This window comes from Dendronephthya gigantea, unplaced genomic scaffold (assembly GCF_004324835.1).
Source record: "Dendronephthya gigantea isolate DGI-Jeju-01 unplaced genomic scaffold, DenGig_1.0 000001F, whole genome shotgun sequence".
Taxonomy (NCBI): Eukaryota; Metazoa; Cnidaria; class Anthozoa; order Malacalcyonacea; family Nephtheidae; genus Dendronephthya; species Dendronephthya gigantea.
Window position 1 is genome coordinate 5,958,620 of NW_021163011.1, and position 22,728 is coordinate 5,981,347.

Consider the following 22,728-nt stretch of genomic DNA (forward strand, 5'->3'; position numbering starts at 1 on the left):
AATATGAAACAAAAAAATAGTTTGCAATCATAATGGCAGGAGTATTCATGTGGATCTACCACTGTGATCTGCCATATCTATCAGCAATGGGCCATTATATCTTCATCCCCCCGTTAATATAATTTTTTGTTTTCTCGTAAATAGTAATTTTCCAATAATAAGTTGATTTATCGATTGTTTGAGTTGTTTCCTGATCGCTTTTCACTCCGGTGCGCGCGCAGTGCGCACGTAAATTCGAACATTCACTGCATGAACAAAATGGAGGCGCGAAGGTGAAGGTAGTAAATCTAAGTATGGATATTTTTTAACAGAACCTCGTCTGAAGAATTGTACCCAATGAAATGAGTAATTCCGCAAACAGACCTGTGAAAGCTACATTATGCCGTTATTTTGCCTCGGATGGAAAATGTTTCTTTGGTGAATCGTGTCAATATGTACACGCTAAACCTGCAGGAAACACTCAATCAGGTGAGCTTGTTTATTTACTGCTCTCAGTTAGTATCATTTTCTTTAAGAAGTTAAGCTTTTCCAAGTTTTTTTCTGTCCAGTATTTGTCACGTAAAACAGGCGTCTTTATTTCATTTGTTGTTCACAAATTTGATACTGTTTTACTGTATTAATGGCTTGACCAACTCCTTCCCTTTACTCCTGCATTAGCAAAACATGAAGTGGATTTTAGGGAGAAAAAAGCATTGGTGTACAAAAATCATCAGTGAATCCTCACAGTGTTACTACTTGGATGAATCTATTTTATACTAGGGTGAATACCTTGTATAAAACTGTATACTAGTGTTACAATGTATGCAAAGTCCACTGAATATATAATTTTAATTCTATGTAAATATACTTTCAAATGTACTGTAGCATACAGGGATCATGAAAATGCCAAGATGACTTACACAGGGAGAAAACTTACTGTAATCACATGCAAGGGTGCAAATGTGTCTTGAAAATTAAGTTGGGGGGATGAACTGAATGAACCAAGTTGTAGAGATACTTTTCCTAACAAATTGTTTTATTATGCCAAATAAGTGGGGAGACGTGTCCCCTCAGTTCCCCTCAGGATTTACACCCTTGACCACATGCCCAAGGTCTTTTAGTATTTGCTACATGAAATGCACTATGGAAGTATAATTTATGAGATTAGGCAAACACACAGCCAAAAGTGAAAATTAAGCTTTATTAGTGAAATTAGAAGACTTTTAAAGATGACCTAACCCTGTTTATCAGGGACCAATTGGACCGAATTTTCTAACTAAATATTTTAGGTGATAAAAGTTTCACAATCTTGCCATCAACAAGTGGGTACCCTTCAGGTGAAGCTGCTAATAAATACGCTACTGGAAATACTGAGCCAAATGCATTAACAAAGAACTTCTCAGGATTATCAATTAATGCTTTGGAGGTATGTAATGGAGAAGTATAATCTATAAGTACTAATATATAATCATTTTTAATCAATTTCCTAATTCCTTTCAAAACCAGTATTACTGTGTGAATTTTCGTGCATTATAAAGCAAAGAATAAAGTGAAATAAACTATAATGGTGTTGGGTGCATATAAGTATTCATTTTCTCACAACATTAGTGAAGTTTGAAGCTCTTCTATCTTGCACCAACTTCATTTAATGGCTTTTTTAGCAAAGTAAGTACAGTTATAAAAATCAAAATATTCAGTGAGACAAGTGACTTATGTTTTAGGTATCTGAACAGCCACAGAATCTAGCCAATCCTCTTTCACCCAAGGGAAGTAATACATCCAGAAGACCTTCAGCAAATCAAGGCTTTGAATTTCTTCCCACTGCAACGGTATTGTTACAACAGCAATATCATACCCTTTTTAAATTATGCTTACTGTATGTATCATAACAGCTAAAAGTGTATTAACCTAAGGGGCCTAAAAACTACACAAAGTTGATATATATACTATATATCTTTTTAACATTTTAATAATTAGCTTTATTAGAAACTAAAAGTATCAGAGAGAAATTGTCTTACAGTAGGATCATGAGATTTCCTAATGTTAGAACTTTAAGTCTAAGAAGGGGGCTATTCCAAGACATGGCAGTAAGAGTGTTGTGATATTTCATAAGAATAAATCATTGTTTATTTCTTAAACATGATATTGCATTTTAAATAGAATTTTCTTATTCTTACCTCTTGTAGTATGTTCATATTTTTTTCCATTTTTAGAATCATGCAATTCAGTCGGAATCCATTGGTGGTACAACATTCTTTTATCCAGATTCTCAACCAGCAGAACCATCAATTGTATGTACTTTTCACTCTTATTATTGTGTTGAACTATGACCTATGAACCTAATCACCTATTTTAAAAAGCCCCCTCAACCAGCATAGACAGGATTAAACACCTCTCTTATAAAAGTGTCTCAGAGATGACAAAATGACTATTGTCAATATTTCACAAAAAAACATTTTATTCACCTTCTCTGTTAGCAACTCAAAGCTCTTAAAAGCTGTTTTAAATAGTTTTCTCTATGATTGCCCCTTTTCGAGGATAATAAGTATTTTATCACACTTCTGTATCTGTAAGTAACCTTACATGATGATTGACTATTTGATAAATGATAATTGATTATTAACAACTGTTGTTTTCATTCGTAGATCCTCCCCTCATATCATGTCTATCCTAGTACTCCCAGCCACCTTGCAAACTTACAGACTTCCTCAAAACCAATGGCAAATTCCTTTTTTATTTCATCACAGATACGACAGGTAATTGAATTCTTCTATTTCATCAATCATATCGGTTTAGGAACAACTAGCATACATATCTCTCAATCGTCCTGTAATCTTGTCCATGTATTTATCGTCCTGTAATCCTACTACTAATAGTCCAGGTCTTTATCGTTATGTAGTACTACCACTAATAGTCCATGTCTTTATCGTCCTGTAATACTACTAGCTATTAATAGTCCAGGTCTTTATCGTAATGTGGTACTACCACTAATAGTCCAGGTCTTTATCGTCCTGTAATCTCGATCGTCCTGTAATACTTGTTACAAACACAGCACTGTATTAACAACACATAACGGTTTGAGTAACCGCAAAATACCCACGGACGCGTTATTGCTACAGTAATATCTATTTCAAGGTAAACAAAAAGTGATTACATGATGATACGACAGGTCGTCTAATTAGTACATTAAAAACCATATTAATACTTTGGTATGTTGTTGAATAATTTGGAGAAAATGGGGAATGAGTATACTGGAACAGATAAACTCATTAACAGTAATCGCGGCTAGAACAAAACCAAGAATATAGTAAATTTTGATTTAGACAAGAAAAGAACGAAAACCTATTTTCGCCTCAAAAATGGTTGTTTTTACTGCGCGTAGTATACATATTATACAAAATTTACGAACTTCGCGAATTTTTCTTACGAATTATTTTTTCTACATTTCACAACATTTTGCACCAAACTCGGCAGTCTTACTCTTTCTGGCTGTTGCGTTCGATTTTGCTCTTGCCTTATTGGTCTAAATCTGGACTTATCTAATGTAGAATAACAGGAAAAGGATTGATGTTTATAGCGTTCCATCTTCTAGGACCTACTCAATCAACACTCAGCTACGTTGGCGCAGTTAAATCCAGATGATACGAGTAAGGAATGTTAACGGCTATGATTAGGCTTATTTTTCTACAGAAATTGAATAAAATCTACAAAAAAAACCTATCAAATTTATCTTCAAAAGAGATGAAGAAGATTGTCATTTAATTTGTAGTATAAATATATTTATAAATATATACCGTGGTGCAATGTGTAGAACAATACTCGTCGACTTTTTCAAAGTGATCATAAAAAGATTCTATATGACTATATGCACTTTGATTTTTTCACTAGGCATTCCACGTGAAGTTGAAAGTTATAACTCATTGGTTCCATTAGAGCCAATTGATTCGATCGCCAATCAACAGGTTGGTATGTTGATTATTAAAGTAAAGTTGATTATTAGCGCAGTTGCTTGGTGAGAGAATGGGAAGAAAGGATTGTATGTTATCTCATACAGAAATATATCGTTCTTAAAAAAAAAAGTTGAGTTTTTAAAACAAAATGCACTCATTCCATTGCAACAAAATAATTATGCTTTTATTTCTTAGTCCCGTCGAACATTTGGATGCATAACCACTTGCTATAAATGTGTCAGCTCTAAAGATGGTTTGACTTACGTTTTAAGAAAGATGCACGGTAGACTGCTCGCATGCAAATATTCCTAGAAATTCACTTGTGAAATATTCAACTTGTGTGTGTATTTATCTAAACCTTAGAGATATCATTCCATTACTTCACTATTCATTACTAGGTATTCGGCTAACAAACACGAAAGCAAAGGGGATTGTTGACGAATGGAAAAAACTTCAACACTCAAATTTAGTTCATCTCCGGGAAATGTTTACGACGAAAACATTTGATGATAATTGTAAGTAGCGGAAACGTTACTAGAAGTTTATTAATTGGCATCGAATTGATTTAGCGGCTATATACTATAATAGGCTGCATAGAAATAGTGTTCCAGGACGGTCAGGTCTGTGCGTAGAGACTATGATTCGGTCGGTGATGCAATTCTTAAGTATCAGACGTGTGATTATAATCTCCTCTGTTGCACCTGAATGCATGCTCACAGTTTGCTTAAGATTAATTTCCAAGCTGTGATTATCCAGGTGATAGAATGATCAAAGGCCGTTGATGCCGACTCATGGATTAATTTAGTTCCTTTTTACCTATATAACTCCCCTCAGTGATAGACTCCCTCCCAGTGAAGACCCTGCTGCGGTATTAAAGCAAAGTGCAGTGGGGCAGCTACCTCCGCCTGTGGTCCCAGCTCCATTGCCTTGCCCCTGCTCATGAATGCATGGGGGGCTGCCGCTGAACCACAAAATTAAAGTCATTTTTTATGAATTTTCCTCCAAAAACTTTCTTTTTGGTTCCGTGTCAATAACGTTGCCGGTGTTTGAACAACCAGCCCCAGCAAACAAACACCATCCACTAATTACTCCACTACTTCATGTTAATTACATTATAGTGGGTCTCAAATTACTCAAATCGAAAGTGAACTGTGAAAGAGAGATTTTGAGACAAAGCAGATACTATTGCGTAGTAGCATTTATATTAATTTGGTATATTGTTAGTTTGAAACTATTAGCTGAACGAAAGTTCATGAAAAAGATGAAATAACTTTTTAATGAATGATGGAAGAGGCAATCACTTGCAAGATTTGCGCCGAGAAGTTTTGTGACAAAGACGGACTGATTCCAAGGATATTAACCGCTTGTGGACACAGTTTCTGCGAGTCTTGTCTAAATAAACTACAAAAAAAGGCTTATATAACTAAAGATAGTTACAGTAAAGATTCCACCTCATCTATTACTATTAGGTACAAAAAGACCACTCAAAGGTGCTGGCAATACGAGATAAAATGTCCTAAGTGTAAAACAAAAACCATTTCAGACAAGCCCAGTAGCGAACTTCCTAAAAATTATGCCTACTTGGACTTACTTGATGAAGTTGTAACAAATGGAAAATGCCCCGTTCATCCAAATTACGTCCTGGATATGTTTTGCCATGAAGAAGAGGAAGCAGTTTGTATGTACTGCACAACATATGGCCAGCATAAGACCCATAAGGTGTCTAAATTGTCATGGTTTTCTGACAAGCAAGCAGAATCAATACAGAACAAAATTGATTGTATTGATAATGTCATCAATGATTATAATGACCTTAGTTCTTCTTTAGATGCAAGAAAGCATAACCTTAGGCATAAAGCTAAGTATGTTCAAAATGCAATCACCTCACGATTTCTTAATATGCAATCAGAGATAAACAGTATCCTTGAAGCAAAGCAAGAATCTGTGTTGAGTGAGTTGAATAGATTCTCCACCCACCAAATGTCTTTGTTGAAAATGCAAAAAGAGGCTGCAATGAATTTCACCCACGAACTTAGTGAAAAAAAAAGTTGTGCTGATCATTTCCTTGCCACAGCTGATAAAAGCAGTATTGCAAAAGAAAGAAAACTTCAGGATGGCCTATTAAAATGCCTTGATGATGCCCAAAATCATAAAATGTTGACAAACAATTTGTTTGAGGTATGCATGGGCAATTCAGAGCACATTGTCAAAAGTGTAAAGGAGATGGTTAATGATTGGGTCTGCAGTGTTGAAGAAACAAAACTAGAACCATTGCTAAAATCTGTGTCTACATTGTCGGAGCAACAGGCACCATGTCTTGGAGAGAGTATGGCTGTTATGTGCGGGGAAGCTAGTGAAATCACTGTGAAGAATTCATTTGACGAAATTGATTGCCATTTATGGTGTGATGGTGAAATGCAACATTGGGAAACTGACTGTGATGGGAAAACAGACTGTGATTTAGAAACGGATGAAGACTCTATAATTTCTGTTACAGAAAGTAATGAACAGTCACAGGATGTGGATTTAGAATAGTTAACACATACATTTAGAATTTCAATTTTTTAGTCATCCAAAACGTTAAATATGTGTTCACCTATGTGCTTTACAAATTAAAAGACAATAAATGAAACTATACTGTATATAAATGATGATATATATTGACATTTATTTACTTTAGTTTTGTTCATTAGTTCTAATTACAAATACAGGCCTAGAACTAGCATCTCATAGATACAATGAAGGAATTTTGAATAAAAATTGTAATAATCCAAAGGGAATAATATTTTGTTATTTGTGTTCTAACTTTTCACTTGAAGCTATAAAATAAATTACATGTCTGATATTAGATATGTTAATTAGAATATACTTTGTGTCTAATACCAGGGGCCAGTTGTTCAAAGCTGTTAGCACAAACCCTGGGGTAAATTTTATTCTACTGTTTTGGTTAAGTGGTTCTGAACTGCTGTTCACTTTAAAGCCTTTACAAAATATGGCTTTTGTATGCTTTTTATTTCGTTACTATTGTTTGATGCGAAACTTGAAATTCAAGTTTCTAAAAATGTAATCGAGAATTTGAAATTTAAAGTCGTGTAAGCAATATGCCCCATATATGATACATCTCTTATTTGTATACTATAGTCTATATTATATTTCGTAGCTTTAGTGTTTGTGTACGATTATCATCCTGGTGCAGAAACAATTCTACAAAGACATTTCTCGGAAAGTCTGACTGGTCTAATGAACATAAAAGATGGTCAAAATGGTGTTGTACACCAACAATTACCCCCAGGGCGGAAAATGTTCACTCCTGGCAGCACTGCCTCAGGTCGACAACAATTCATGGCGGAAAGATTAATTTGGAACTACATAATTCAGCTTTCGTCAGCCTTAAGAAGCATTCATTCCCTGATGTTGGCGTGTCGAGTTATTGAACCATCGAAAATTCTCGTACTGTCCAATTCAAGGTAATCTAATGTGGTCAAGGTTTCTATTGAATGTAAAAGGTTTTCTACATAGAACATTTTATTTTAGGTTACGAATTAATGGATGTGGAATATTTGATGTCCTGGATTCAAATAACAGTACCTCAATGGTTCAACATTATCAAGTGAGTAAAAAATCTACTTCAATGGTACTTTCCAGCCCTAAGCTATTTTAATAGTGGGGGGGGGTTCTAGGGATTATCCATGTATTACCTGATTCACATCGACTCCCAGGGACCCAGTCCCAAATGTTAATCCCGCATAGCACTTTGATTGGATCAAATGTAGTATCAACCTTTCCTTACGACCTTGCATATGTTTCTACGAAACCTGTACAGGTGCATGATGAGCAGATAAAAGCAGCAAATAAAAACATAAAATATCGCTATTCTACTACACTTTTAGCTCGCATACATACGTATATGTAAAAAACGAATATTTTATTTTAGCAAGAAGATCTTGTTTCGTTTGGAAGACTGATATTGATGCTCGCATGTTGTTCGTTGCAAGCTGTAAACCGCGAGAATATTCAGCAGTCAATGGAGATTATAAGCCTGAAATACTCCAACGATTTAAAAAATTTAATTCTGTAAGTAACAATGTCATTTGTTTGAAATTGAAAGATTTCAATCTAGCCTATAAACTATAGTTCTATTCCTTTCGTGAACGATATAGTTATCTAGAGAGGCGAAAAATGGAAATAATTCGCGATGTTTTATGTGTAGAGAAACCTTTATTTATGAAATATCTCTTCACAGTGAGGGTAAACTCTTCTTTTACACGTTAAATTATACTATAGGTATCTTCTCAGACAACCTCCACCAAATCATATAAAAAGTATTAATGACGTGATGCCAATGATTGGCGCAAGATTTTATACTCAACTTGATGCTGCTCAGCTCCGATGTGATGTACTGCAAGGGGAATTAGCAAAGGCAACTATTTCATTGATTTTTTTATTTTATGTGTTGAAAATAGTGCCTTTAGCGTACCTGCAGCCTGACAATTTTTTCCCGCTAAAAATTCAAAACTTGCATATCGGGACTTAAATGCGTCATGCAGGCTACGCCAATGAATAATGTAAATGTTAACTTCAATCTCGAAATCTCATCGCTGAAAAAATCTTTGGCTTTGTATTAAATTTTTTCTGCAGGAAATGGAAAACAGTCGACTTTTTCGCTTGCTATGCAAAATGGGATCTATCAATGAACGACCAGAGTAAGATCATTTCTCTATGCATATGTATATTCTGTAGCTATAGTAGGAATAGAATGTTGTCTGCATGCATGACCGTCAATTTTTTTCGAGCCTTTGCGGATTCTCTTTTGTATCGCATAATATATCTATATTCCTTGTTTAGATTTAACATGGACCCAAGTTGGTCAGAAACAGGTGATCGTTACTTGATCAAACTATTTCGAGATTATTTATTTCATCAAGTGACAGAAACTGGCGAACCTTGGCTTGATATGTCCCACATTGTCTCTTCGTTAAACAAGGTGCGAAAATACTATAAAAACTTCTTTGCCTTGCTAAGACTTGATAAATGCTTACTTGATAAATGCTACCTGTGTCATGAATGTAGTATTTTTTCTTGCAATCCTCGTTATATACTTCAAATAATCTTTTACAGCTTGATTGTGGGTCCCCAGAAAAGATATGTTTAATATCACGAGATGAACAAAGTGTTCTTGTGGTATCATATCATGATCTGAAGGCGTGTTTTGATGGTGCCTTCAACGAATTATCAACATTATCCAGCTAACCCTTGTTTATAATAACCGTCAAACGTATGTTTGATCATTATTCCTGTGTAATATACCTTGTACAGACACCTAGAACTTTAGAGAATATTAGATAATTTTCCAGATGTGTATAGATGTAGGAATTCGAAAATTTTATAGTCATGTGATGGTCAAGTGAATACGGCGCTTGTAAGATATTTATATATTCGGTGGTCCATTTCAGACGACCACTTCATGTTATATTTGGTTTGCGCTATTTACACTTTTTGCGGCCAACATTTCAATGGCCCAGCTACTGAGAATGTCCCTACAAAACTGTGACAGACAAAACCTAAAATATCACAGTTCAAATGTTATTTGGTTCTGGAAACTTAAACGAGCCTTGACGTGTCTGAATTGGACTACACAGCAATATTTCTCGTCGACTATAGATAAATGCGCGCAATTTTTTATAGTAAACTATAATGTATCTATATAGGTAAATATATTAAAAGCAATAAATTTTGCTGTTTTTCTAATCCTAGATTTTGTTAAATAGGCTTCGATCATTAGGTCTCCTTTCGTTGCAGGCTGTATAAACCGTGGGTATAAACAACCTCGCAAGCCAGGCTCTTTTACCTACGCTTTGGGTATAAACTAAACTTCATATAGCTTATATAGGAGGTTCAAGAATAACTTGTTCACAAATGTACAATTCGAATCTCAATCGACAATATGATATTTGGCAGTAATATTCATCATAATGTTCACAAATGATGAAATGAATTAATACGCTATTTGTGAAACAAACCATACACCTTTCTACCCTCTGTCAACACCTCTACATCGGATAAAGAAAGAAAATGTCCACTGGACAATGGAATGGACTGTTCATTCGATTTGATCAGTCAAAATGAAAACCTTGAAAAATTGGTTGCTTTGTCATTTTTCCTCTTAGGGAATTTTTCCTACGTCAAGTTTGCGAACTCTTTTGAAGACTTGTGACGTCAAAACAGTTTTACGACCGAGGGTCCCGCCTGGTGATATTAGAAGAACTAGAAGAGCTTGTAGCCTTTATGGAATTCTTTAATGTTTAGCTCCTAGGTCATTGAGGGAATTTTAATATCTAACTATTATTTCATATCTAACTATTATTTCGTGGCTACAACTATTTTGAAAATATTTGTCCAAGGCGAAAAAAACATTTTGTTTAAACTTGCTATCACGTGCATTATTACGCACATTGTCATTCGGCCTTCTGACATTTTTACTTAGTGGGATTACCTTGATTGATTGATAATACAGCTAACAAATATTTGTGACAAGTTAAACCTCATTTAAAGAGTGTTTTTGGAGCATTCCGCACTAACAAAAATACTGCTATATTATACAGGATCATGACCCTGTATCAGTGGTCATGTTATATAAGCCCGTATGTCAAACCCTGATATCATAATTTAAATTCACATGTTATTATATTAACAACCTATAACAATTCTACAACAAGATTACATTATTTAAGCTCATGCATATATATATACACAGGAAAGAAACCTTTACAGCAACACTGTTAATTAACATACAGTGCTAATGAAGAATATTTACTTGATTTGCATGACTTTAAACAAATTATTATAACCATTAGCTACTTATACTGGTCATATGATGCACTAAATGTTGCACCTGTATTTAGAGGATTTGAAGTAGTTGGGTTGGACCATTCCGGCTGTTCATCCTGAATAACATTCATTATAACAACTTGATTCTTCATGATGCAACAATACACAAACTTGATAAAAATAAAGAGAAGTGGAGTTGCTAATACAAGAACATTATATGAAATATAAGCCTCAAACATGTTTGCAAAACTGGTCCCAAATATGATAATAGCCATCATTGGAATAATGAGTAACTTTATGAGAAGGTAGTTATGACTTGCTGTCCGAGAACCAACAGGAATCACGTGATGTGTCAAATATCGCTGACTATTACCAAGAGCAATGGTGAATATCATAAACTGGCACAGCCCAGCAACACCAACTATTAAACAACCAAACTGAATAGCATGTCTGTCATTTTTGTGTTCACTGTCCACATACTTGTTAAGGATAGATACAAGGAATGGTAGTGTTCCAACACAAGATAATGATACATTGTTTACTATCATCATTAGATAATTCACTTTTTTGAGGGAGTAAAACAAGGAATAGTGAACAAACCAAAGTAAACCACACACAGCAAAAGTACCAACATATGTAAGGTACTCGGATCGCATGTTGGCCAATGTCTTTTCTATGCCATCCTTTTTAACTTTATCATTAGTTGGGAAGTTGTCTGCAGTGATATCAAGAACAAGCAAGGTTGCAACAATAGCATAAACACCATCAGAATAACACTCAACTCTCTCTTTGCAAATTATATTCTCATACAAAAACATGTGCTGTTCTTCTCGCAAAAATCGAATCTTATAAGTAAGCACCTCAACTAAACGGTTAATGCATGGTGCTATGACAACCAAAATGATGAGCACCCAAGAAATTTTAACACTAACAAAACTCAAACCAGCTCCAAATATATACAATACGGGGTTCAATAACTTGCGTTTCAATATATAGTTTCTCTTTTGTTGTAACTCGAAAGGTAGAGAATTCTTTAATTCTGCGCGTAAAAGTTTGTGTTGAGTAAAAGTGTAAAAAATCATTATAAGTTCAATAAGTTCCAAAACCAATAATAAACCACAGGCAAGTACAATTGGTGTTTTCTCTTGAGTGTATTGACCAACAAGACGGACAACAAAGGGTAGGAATGAGACAAATAACAGGCTTGTAATATTTAACCAAACAAGAACATCGTCCACACTAGAAATCACTATCCATCGCATAATGTGAGACTCCCAGACCGAACAAATGACAAGAAAGGCAACAAAATATACAATGATAAGGTCTTGATGGCTTTGCAAATATTCCACGAACGATCCCTTGTCAGACACCAGCACGTTCCGTAACGGTAAAATAAGAATTGTAGCTACGATCGCAGCAACTGCATCACTAAATGATTGCAAACGACCAGCATCGTAATAATCAAGAGATTGCTCCATGCTGCGGTTAAGTTTTTAAACCTAATCTGATATAGTATTGAACAAAATAAAAGTGAAATGAAATGCAACAACTTTTTAAAACTGACTCAAGATAAACTCGTGACTTGATACTCACTGCGCATGATCAAAGCATCAAGCTACAAAATTCCAAGAATTCTGTAAGATTTAGGTTTATAATTTACCCTTTTTTCCTAAAGTTTATAATCTTTAATCTTCAGGTATATATGGAAACAAAACAGGTCAACAACTATCAGCACCGATCACATTTACTGCTGCGAAATAGCGATTTTTTATTATTTTTATTGCAACTTGAAATAACAACACAAACGTAACGTATTAAAAAGCAGTGAAAGGACAAATGTTCCAGTACAATGCTATTTTTTTATCTACAAAGACGGAAGTGGAAAAGTACAAAAAGGGAGAACCTGCAACAATATTTTTTTGTTCCGAATTTCCTTGGGCCCTGAAAAATGTCAGTTTGATGGATGGAAATAAATGGACATGAGAACACTGACGTGACGCCACCATTCGGGTAATAATTCCATGTTCAGTATACACCAATATACATGCGACACCCTTTTTTAAACATCTATTGTATCATATCATATCATTAAGCATCATACTATATCACACCGTATCATACTGCATCATATAGTATCGTACTATATCATACCGTATCATACCGTGTCACACTGTATCATATTGCATCATACTATATCATACTGTATCAAATTGTATCATAGTGCATCATATTATATCATACTGTATCATATCGTATCATATAGCATCATATTATATCATATCGTATAATATAGCATCATATAGTATCATACAATATCATACCGTATCATACTGTATCATATAGCATCATACTATATCATACTGTATCATATCGTATCATATAGCATCATATTATATCATATCGTATAATATAGCATAATATAGTATCATACAATATCATACCGTATCATACTGTATCATATAGCATCATACTATATCATACTGTATCATATCGTATCATATAGCATCATACTATATCATATCGTATAATATAGCATCATATAGTATCATACAATATCATACCGTATCATACTGTATCATATAGCATCATACAATATCATACCGTATCATACTGTATCATATAGCATCATACTATATCATATCCGTATAATATAGCATCATATATATCATACATATCATACTGTATCATACTGTATCATATAGTATCATACTATATCATACCGTATCATACTGTATCATATAGCATCATACTATATCATACTGTATCATATCGTATCATATAGCAATATAGTATCATACAATATCGTACCGTATCATACTGTATCATATAGTATCATACAATATCATACCGTATCATACTGTATCATATCGTATCATATAGCATCATATTATTCATACTGTATCATATCGTATCATATAGCATCATACTATATCATACTGTATCATATCGTATAATATAGCATCATACTATATATCAACTGTATCTATCATATCAAATAGCATAATATATATCATATCATATAATATAGCATCATATAGTATCATACAATATCATACCGTATCATACTGTATCATATAGCATCATACTATATCATACTGTATCATATCGTATCATATAGCATCATATTATATCATACTGATACATGTATCTATCATTCATATACATCATACTATATCATACTGTATCATATCGTATCATATAGCATCATATAGTATCATACAATATCATACCGTATCATACTGTATCATATCGTATCATATAGCATCATATTATATCATATCGTATAATATAGCATCATATAGCATCATACTATATCATACTGTATCATACCGTATCAAATAGCATAATGTTATATCATATCATTAATATAGCATTAGTATCATACAATGTCATACCGTATCATACTGTATCATATAGCATCATACTATATCATACTGTATCATATCGTATCATATAGCATAATATTATATCATACTGTATCATATCGTATCATATAGCATCATATTATATCATATCGTATGATATAGCATCATATAGTATCATACAATATCATACCGTATCATACTGTATCATATAGCATCATACTATATATCATACTGTATCATATCGTATCATATAGCATCATATTATATCATATCGTATAATATAGCATCATATAGTATCATACAATATCATACCGTATCATACTGTATCATATAGCATCATACTATATCATACTGTTCATATCGTATCATATAGCATCATATTATATCATATCGTATAATATAGCATCATATAGTATCATACATATTCATACCGTATCATACTGTATCATATAGCATCATACTATATCATACTGTATCATATCGTATCATATAGCATCATATTATATCATATCGTATAATATAGCATCATATGTATCATACAATATCATACCGTATCATACTGTATCATATAGCATCATACTATATCATACTGTATCATATAGCATCATACTATATCATACTGTATCATATCGTATCATATAGCATCATACTATATCATATCGTATAATATAGCATCATATAGTATCATACAATATCATACCGTATCATACTGTATATCATAGCTATACAATATCATACCGTATCATACTGTATCATATAGCATCATACTATATCATATCGTAATATAGCATCATATAGTATCATACAATATCATACCGTATCATATGTTCATTAATAGTATCATACAATATCATACCGTATCATACTGTATCATATAGCATCATACTATATCATACTGTATCATATCGTATCATATAGCATCATACTATATCATATCGTATAATATAGCATCATATAGTATCATACAATATCATACCGTATCATACTGTATCATATAGCATCATACAATATCATACCGTATCATACTGTATCATATAGCATCATACTATATCATATCGTATAATATAGCATCATATAGTATCATACATATCATACCGTATCATACTGTATCATATAGCATCATACAATATCATACCGTATCATACTGTATCATATAGCATCATACTATATCATATCGTATAATATAGCATCATATAGTATCATACAATATCATACCGTATCATACTGTATCATATAGTATCATACAATATCATACCGTATCATACTGTATCATATAGCATCATACAATATCATACTGTATCATATCGTATCATATAGCATCATACTATATCATATCGTATAATATAGCATCATATAGTATCATACAATATCATACCGTATCATACTGTATCATATAGCATCATATATATCATACTGTATATTCGTATCATATAGCATTCATACTATATCATACTGTATCATATCGTATCATATAGCATCATATTATATCATATCGTATAATAGCATCATATAGTATCATACAATATCATACCGTATCATACTGTATCATATAGCATCATACTATATCATACTGTATCATATCGTATCATATAGCATCATATAGTATCATACAATATCATACCGTATCATACTGTATCATATAGTATCATACAATATCATACCGTATCATACTGTATCATCATATAGCATCATACTATTCATACTGTATCATATCGTATCATATAGCATCATACTATATCATACTGTATCATATCGTATCAATAGCATAATATTATATTTCATATCATATAATATAGCATCATATAGTATATACAATATCATACCGTATCATACTGTATCATATAGCATCATACTATATCATACTGTATCATATCGTATCATATAGCATCATATTATATCATACTGTATCATATCGTATCATATAGCATCATACTATATCATACTGTATCATATCGTATCATATAGCATATTTATCATATCGTATAATATAGCATCATATAGTATATACAATATCATACCGTATCATACTATATCATACCGTATCACACCGCATCATATTGCATCATAAAGTATCGTACCGTATCATACCGCATCATACTGTATCATATAGCATCATACTATATCATACTGTATCATATCGTATCAAATAGCATAATATTATATCATATCGTAATATAGCATCATATAGTATCATACAATATCATACCGTATCATACTGTATCATATAGCATCATACTATATCATACTGTATCATATCGTATCATATAGCATCATTTATATCATATCGTATAATATAGCATCATATAGTATCATACAATATCATACCGTATCATATTGTATCATATAGCATCATACTATATCATACTGTATCATATCGTATCATATTGCATCATAAAGTATCGTACCGTATCATACCGTATCATACTGTATCATATAGCATCATACTATATCATACTGTATCATATCGTATCAAATAGCATAATATTATATCATATCATATAATATAGCATCATATAGTATCATACCGTATCATACTGTATCATATAGCATCATACTATATCATACTGTATCATATCGTATCAAATAGCATAATATTATATCATCATATAATATAGCATCATATAGTATCATACAATAGCATACCGTATCATATTGTATCATATAGCATCATACCATATCATACCCTGTCATACCATATCATGTTGCATCATATAGTATTGTACTATATCATACCGTATCACAACGCATCATACTGTATCATATAGTATCATATTATATCATATCGCATAATGTAGCGTCATATAGTATCATTCTATATCATACCCTATCATACCGTATGATACTGTATCACATAATGGAAACTTTATGGAAACTTTAACTTTTCTTATTTACATATACTCATGCAATTATAAATCTCGCTTAATAAGGTACTACATGAATCAGAATTAAATAATATGTTTATAATATATAACGACTCTAAATGACTATAACGTAAGTAAAGCATGCAAATTTTTGTACAAATTGTTTCAAAAAGGGGACGTCTAGCCTTAGCACCCGGCTTTATTTTTCGCATTGACGTCAAGCCAAATGTTATGACCATTTTTCAGTTTGAGTAACATTCGCAGAATACAATTTTGGGGGAAAGAGGGGGAAATAAGTAATACTGGGCAGGGACAGTAAAGAACCTGGAGGAAATTTTCCTTTTGTTCATTGTAACGCCCTTGCATCGGTCCCTTGGCTTCCTTTGGTGTTTTCCCGTTCGGGAAAAAATAGACCATTTACATTTTACGCAGTTGTAATCAACCGAGTTTAAGTAACACACAACGTGGTCTAGGTTCAATTCCCTAATTACGTTTTACACTCGGTATTCGGTATACTATCCTTCTATAGGGCGTGTATGCTTCCTTTAATTATCTGGACCGCTATATTTATGCTCGACCGCTATATTTATATATTAATCTCGGAAGCACTTGCAATGGTGCATCCGCGGCAACTTACTTTCCTTATTCTATTAATGTCAGTCTATAGTCATATTTTTCCATCATCCGATATCCGTTACACCATCCTCCTCCTTATGCTCTCATCTTGAGGACATGCTTTCAATAAATCCGTACCTTAGTGACGGATTAATGTTTTGTCTAAATCTGCAGCTCGAGCACGAGGAAATCCGTCAATTTCTACTATTTATCCGTCAATTCCGTTTGTAGTGCAAACCGGTTTGCCCACTTTAACTGGTCGTGGTCATCACCTTCGGTAAGACCCTCCCTTTGAAACAAAACGATAGTCTGCCCCAGCCCGTTTTAGGATTCTATAAGGGCCCACCGATCTATGTCTGAACTTCCAACCTTTCGGTCTTTTCGACATGATTGTTTCGCCCGATTCGAAAGGCCGCCAAGTAGTTGTCGTTTGATTGAGCTTTTTTCCGATACTTTTGATGTGATGCTCTGGTATGCGTGTAATATGAAATGCTGACCTAACTGACTGTAAATATTCGCTCTGGGTGAATGGTGTTGTTAGCGGCATGCCTAAATTCAATTCAACTGGCAGCCTAGGTAATTGCCCAAAAACTACCTCATATACGGAGACAAGCCTAGTGTGTCGTGTCTACTAGTATAGTAAGTGAACGTGACTGAATCTAGCCACAAGTCCCAATCATCTCGCCTATTAGAAACAAAGGATAGCCTGAATTGTGCGATTTTGAGGCGTCCGTTACACTGAGGACGGTAGCTAGTAGTGCGCGTTTTCGTAGTACGATATAATATGATTATACGATATGATACAGTATGATACAGTATGATGCTATATGATACGATATGATACAGTATGATATAGTATGATGCTATATGATACAGTATGATACGGTATGATACGGTACGATACTTTATGATGCAATATGATACGGTGTGATACGGTATGATACAGTATGATACGGTATGATATTGTATGATACTATATGATGCTATATTATACGATATGATATAATATGATGCTATATGATACGATATGATACAGTATGATATAGTATGATGCTATATGATACAGTATGATACGGTATGATATTGTATGATACTATATGATACAGTATGATACGGTATGATACGGTACGATACTTTATGATGCAATGTGATACGGTATGATATTGTATGATACTATATGATGTTATATTATACGATATGATATAATATGATGCTATATGACACGATATGATACAGTATGATATAGTATGCTATATGATACAATATGATACATTATGATACGGTACGATACTATATGATGCTATATTATATATATGATATAATATGATGCTATTTGATACAGTATGATACGGTATGATATTGTATGATGCTATATGATGCTATATTATATTATATGATATAATATTATGCTATTTGATACGGTATGATACAGTATGATATAGTATGATGCTATATTATACGATATGATACAGTATGATATTAATGCTATATGATACAGTATGATACGGTATGATACGGTACGATACTTTATGATGCAATATGATACGGTGTGATACTGTATGATATAGTATGATACGGTATGATATTGTATGATACTATATGATGCTATATTATACGATATGATATAATATGATGCTATATGATACGATATGATACAGCATGATATAGTATGATGCTATATGATACAGTATGATACGGTATGATATTGTATGATACTATATGATGCTATATTATATGATATGATATAATATTATGCTATTTGATACGATATGATACAGTATGATATAGTATGATGCTATATGATGCTATATTATATGATATGATATAATATTATGCTATTTGATACGATATGATACAGTATGATATTGTATGATACTGTATGATGCTATATTATATGATATGATATAATATTATGCTATTTGATACGGTATGATACAGTATGATATAGTATGATGCTATTATACGATATGATACAGTATGATAGTATGATGCTATGATACGATATGATACAGTATGATATAGTATGATGCTATATGATACAGTATGATGCGGTATGATACGGTACGATACTTTATGATGCAATATGATGCGGTGTGATACGGTATGATATAGTATGATACGGTATGATATGTATGATACTATTGATGCTATATTATACGATATGATATAATATGATGCTATATGATACGATATGATACAGTATGATATAGTATGATGCTATATGATACAGTATGATACGGTATGATATTGTATGATGCTATATGATACAGTATGATACGGTATGATATTGTATGATACTATATGATACAGTATGATACGGTATGATATTGTATGATACTATATGATGCTGATACGATATGATACAGTATGATATAGTATGATGCTATATGATACAGTATGATACGGTATGATATTGTATGATGCTATATGATACAGTATGATACGGTTGATATTGTATGATACTATATGATGCTATATTATACGATATGATATATTATGATGCTATATGATACGATATGATACAGTATGATACGGTATGATTGTATGATACTATATGATGCTATATGATACGATATGATACAGTATGATATAGTATGATGCTATATGATACAGTATGATACGGTATGATATTGTATGATACTATATGATGCTATATTATACGATATGATATAATATGATGCTATATGATACGATATGATACGATATGATACAGTATGATATAGTATGATGCTATATGATACAGTATGATACGGTATGATATTGTATGACTATATGATGCTATATTATACGATATGATATTTATGATGCTATATGATACGATATGATACAGTATGATATAGTATGATGCTATATGATACAGTATGATACGGTATGATATTGTATGATACTATATGATGCTATATCATACGATATGATATAATATGATGCTATATGATACGATATGATACAGTATGATATAATATTATGCTATATGATACGATATGATACAGTATGATATAGTATGATGCTATATTATGATACAGTATGATACGGTATGATATTGTATGATACTATATGATGCTATATTATATGATATGATATTATTATGCTATTTGATACGGTATGATAGTAGATATAGTATGATGCTATATGATGCTATATTATACGATATGATATAATATGATGCTATATGATACGATATGATACAGTATGATATAGTATGATGCTATATGATACAGTATGATACGGTATGATATTGTATGATACTATATGATGCTATATGATACGATATGATACAGTATGATATAGTATGATGGTATATGATACAGTATGATACGGTATGATATTGTATGATACTATATGATGCTATATTACACGATATGATATAGTATGATGCTATATGATACGATATGATACAGTATGATATAGTATGATGCTATATGATACAGTATGATACGGTATGATATTGTATGATACTATATGATACAGTATGATACGGTATGATATTGTATGATACTATATGATACAGTATGATACGGTATGATATTGTATGATACTATATGATGCTATATGATACGATATGATACAGTATGATATAGTATGATGCTATATGATACAGTATGATACGGTAGGATATTGTATGATACTATATGATACAGTATGATACGGTATGATATTGTATGATACTATATGATGCTATATATACGATATGATATAGTATGATGCTATATGATACGATATGATACAGTATGATATAGTATGATGCTATATGATACAGTATGATACGGTATGATATTGTATGATACTATATGATCCTATATTATATGATATGATATAATATTATGCTATTTGATACGATATGATACAGTATGATATAGTATGATGCTATATGATGCTATATTATATGATATGATATAATATTATGCTATTTGATACGATATGATACAGTATGATATTGTATGATACTGTATGATGCTATATTATATGATATGATATAATATTATGCTATTTGATACGGTATGATACAGTATGATATAGTATGATGCTATATTATACGATATGATACAGTATGATATAGTATGATGCTATATGATACGATATGATACAGTATGATATAGTATGATGCTATATGATACAGTATGATGCGGTATGATACGGTACGATACTTTATGATGCAATATGATGCGGTGTGATACGGTATGATATAGTATGATACGGTATGATTGTATGATACTATATGATGCTATATTATACGATATGATATAATATGATGCTATGATACGATATGATACAGTATGATATAGTATGATGCTATATGATACAGTATGATACGGTATGATATTGTATGATACTATATGATGCTATATTACACGATATGATATAGTATGATGCTATATGATACGATATTATACAGTATGATATAGTATGATGCTATATGATACAGTATGATACGGTATGATATTGTATGATGCTATATGATACAGTATGATACGGTATGATATTGTATGATACTATGATACAGTATGATACGGTATGATATTGTATGATACTATATGATGCTAAATGATACGATATGATACAGTATGATATAGTATGATGCTATATGATACAGTATGATACGGTATGATATTGTATGATACTATATGATGCTATATTAAACGATATGATATAGTATGATGCTATATGATACGATATGATACAGTATGATATAGTATGATACTATATGATACAGTATGATACGGTATGATATTGTATGATACTATATGATACAGTATGATACGGTATGATATTGTATGATACTATATGATGCTATATGATACGATATGATACAGTATGATATAGTATGATGCTATATGATACAGTATGATACGGTAGGATATTGTATGATACTATATGATACAGTATGATACGGTATGATATTGTATGATACTATATGATGCTATATTATACGATATGATATAGTATGATGCTATATGATACGATATGATACAGTATGATATAGTATGATGCTATATGATACAGTATGATACGGTATGATATTGTATGATACTATATGATACAGTATGATACGGTATGATATTGTATGATACTATATGATGCTATATTATACGATATGATATAGTATGATGCTATATGATACAGTATGATACG

The 22,728-nt window shown here is 32.2% G+C and overlaps 3 protein-coding genes across 3 annotated transcripts; 2 read left to right on the forward strand and 1 right to left on the reverse strand.

Annotated features, from left to right (window-relative positions):
• Nucleotides 1-245: 245 nt before the first annotated feature.
• On the forward strand, nt 246-9,629 carry LOC114527524 (PAN2-PAN3 deadenylation complex subunit pan3-like). Its single transcript, XM_028549214.1, has 16 exons — nt 246-468; nt 1,269-1,405; nt 1,701-1,808; nt 2,193-2,270; nt 2,625-2,735; nt 3,572-3,626; nt 3,868-3,941; nt 4,125-4,212; nt 4,328-4,444; nt 7,090-7,396; nt 7,464-7,539; nt 7,864-8,003; nt 8,214-8,349; nt 8,568-8,632; nt 8,775-8,913; nt 9,048-9,629. Exons 1-16 carry the CDS (start codon nt 342-344, stop codon nt 9,177-9,179), a joined length of 1,890 nt encoding a protein of 629 aa, XP_028405015.1. The 5' UTR covers nt 246-341; the 3' UTR covers nt 9,180-9,629.
• Nucleotides 4,461-6,867, forward strand: LOC114527534 (tripartite motif-containing 13-like). The gene has a single exon (XM_028549226.1). It carries the CDS (start codon nt 5,211-5,213, stop codon nt 6,462-6,464), a length of 1,254 nt encoding a protein of 417 aa, XP_028405027.1. The 5' UTR covers nt 4,461-5,210; the 3' UTR covers nt 6,465-6,867.
• A 677-nt stretch (nt 9,630-10,306) lies between the features above and the next one.
• Nucleotides 10,307-12,311, reverse strand: LOC114526216 (endosomal/lysosomal potassium channel TMEM175-like). Its single transcript, XM_028547739.1, has one exon. The coding sequence runs from the start codon at nt 12,233-12,235 to the stop codon at nt 10,784-10,786; it is 1,452 nt and encodes a 483-aa protein (XP_028403540.1). The 5' UTR covers nt 12,236-12,311; the 3' UTR covers nt 10,307-10,783.
• Nucleotides 12,312-22,728: the final 10,417 nt, after the last annotated feature.

Bases quoted from the DNA above. Each gene is read 5' to 3' on its own strand.
- LOC114527524 (XM_028549214.1), top strand. From the start codon at position 342: ATGAGTAATTCCGCAAACAGACCTGTGAAAGCTACATTATGCCGTTAT. The intron at 1,809-2,192 runs GTATTGTTACAA...TTCCATTTTTAG, and splicing joins AATTTCTTCCCACTGCAACG to AATCATGCAATTCAGTCGGA. The intron at 3,942-4,124 runs GTTGGTATGTTG...TTTATTTCTTAG, and splicing joins ATTCGATCGCCAATCAACAG to TCCCGTCGAACATTTGGATG.
- LOC114527534 (XM_028549226.1), top strand. From the start codon at position 5,211: ATGATGGAAGAGGCAATCACTTGCAAGATTTGCGCCGAGAAGTTTTGT.
- LOC114526216 (XM_028547739.1), bottom strand. From the start codon at position 12,235: ATGGAGCAATCTCTTGATTATTACGATGCTGGTCGTTTGCAATCATTT.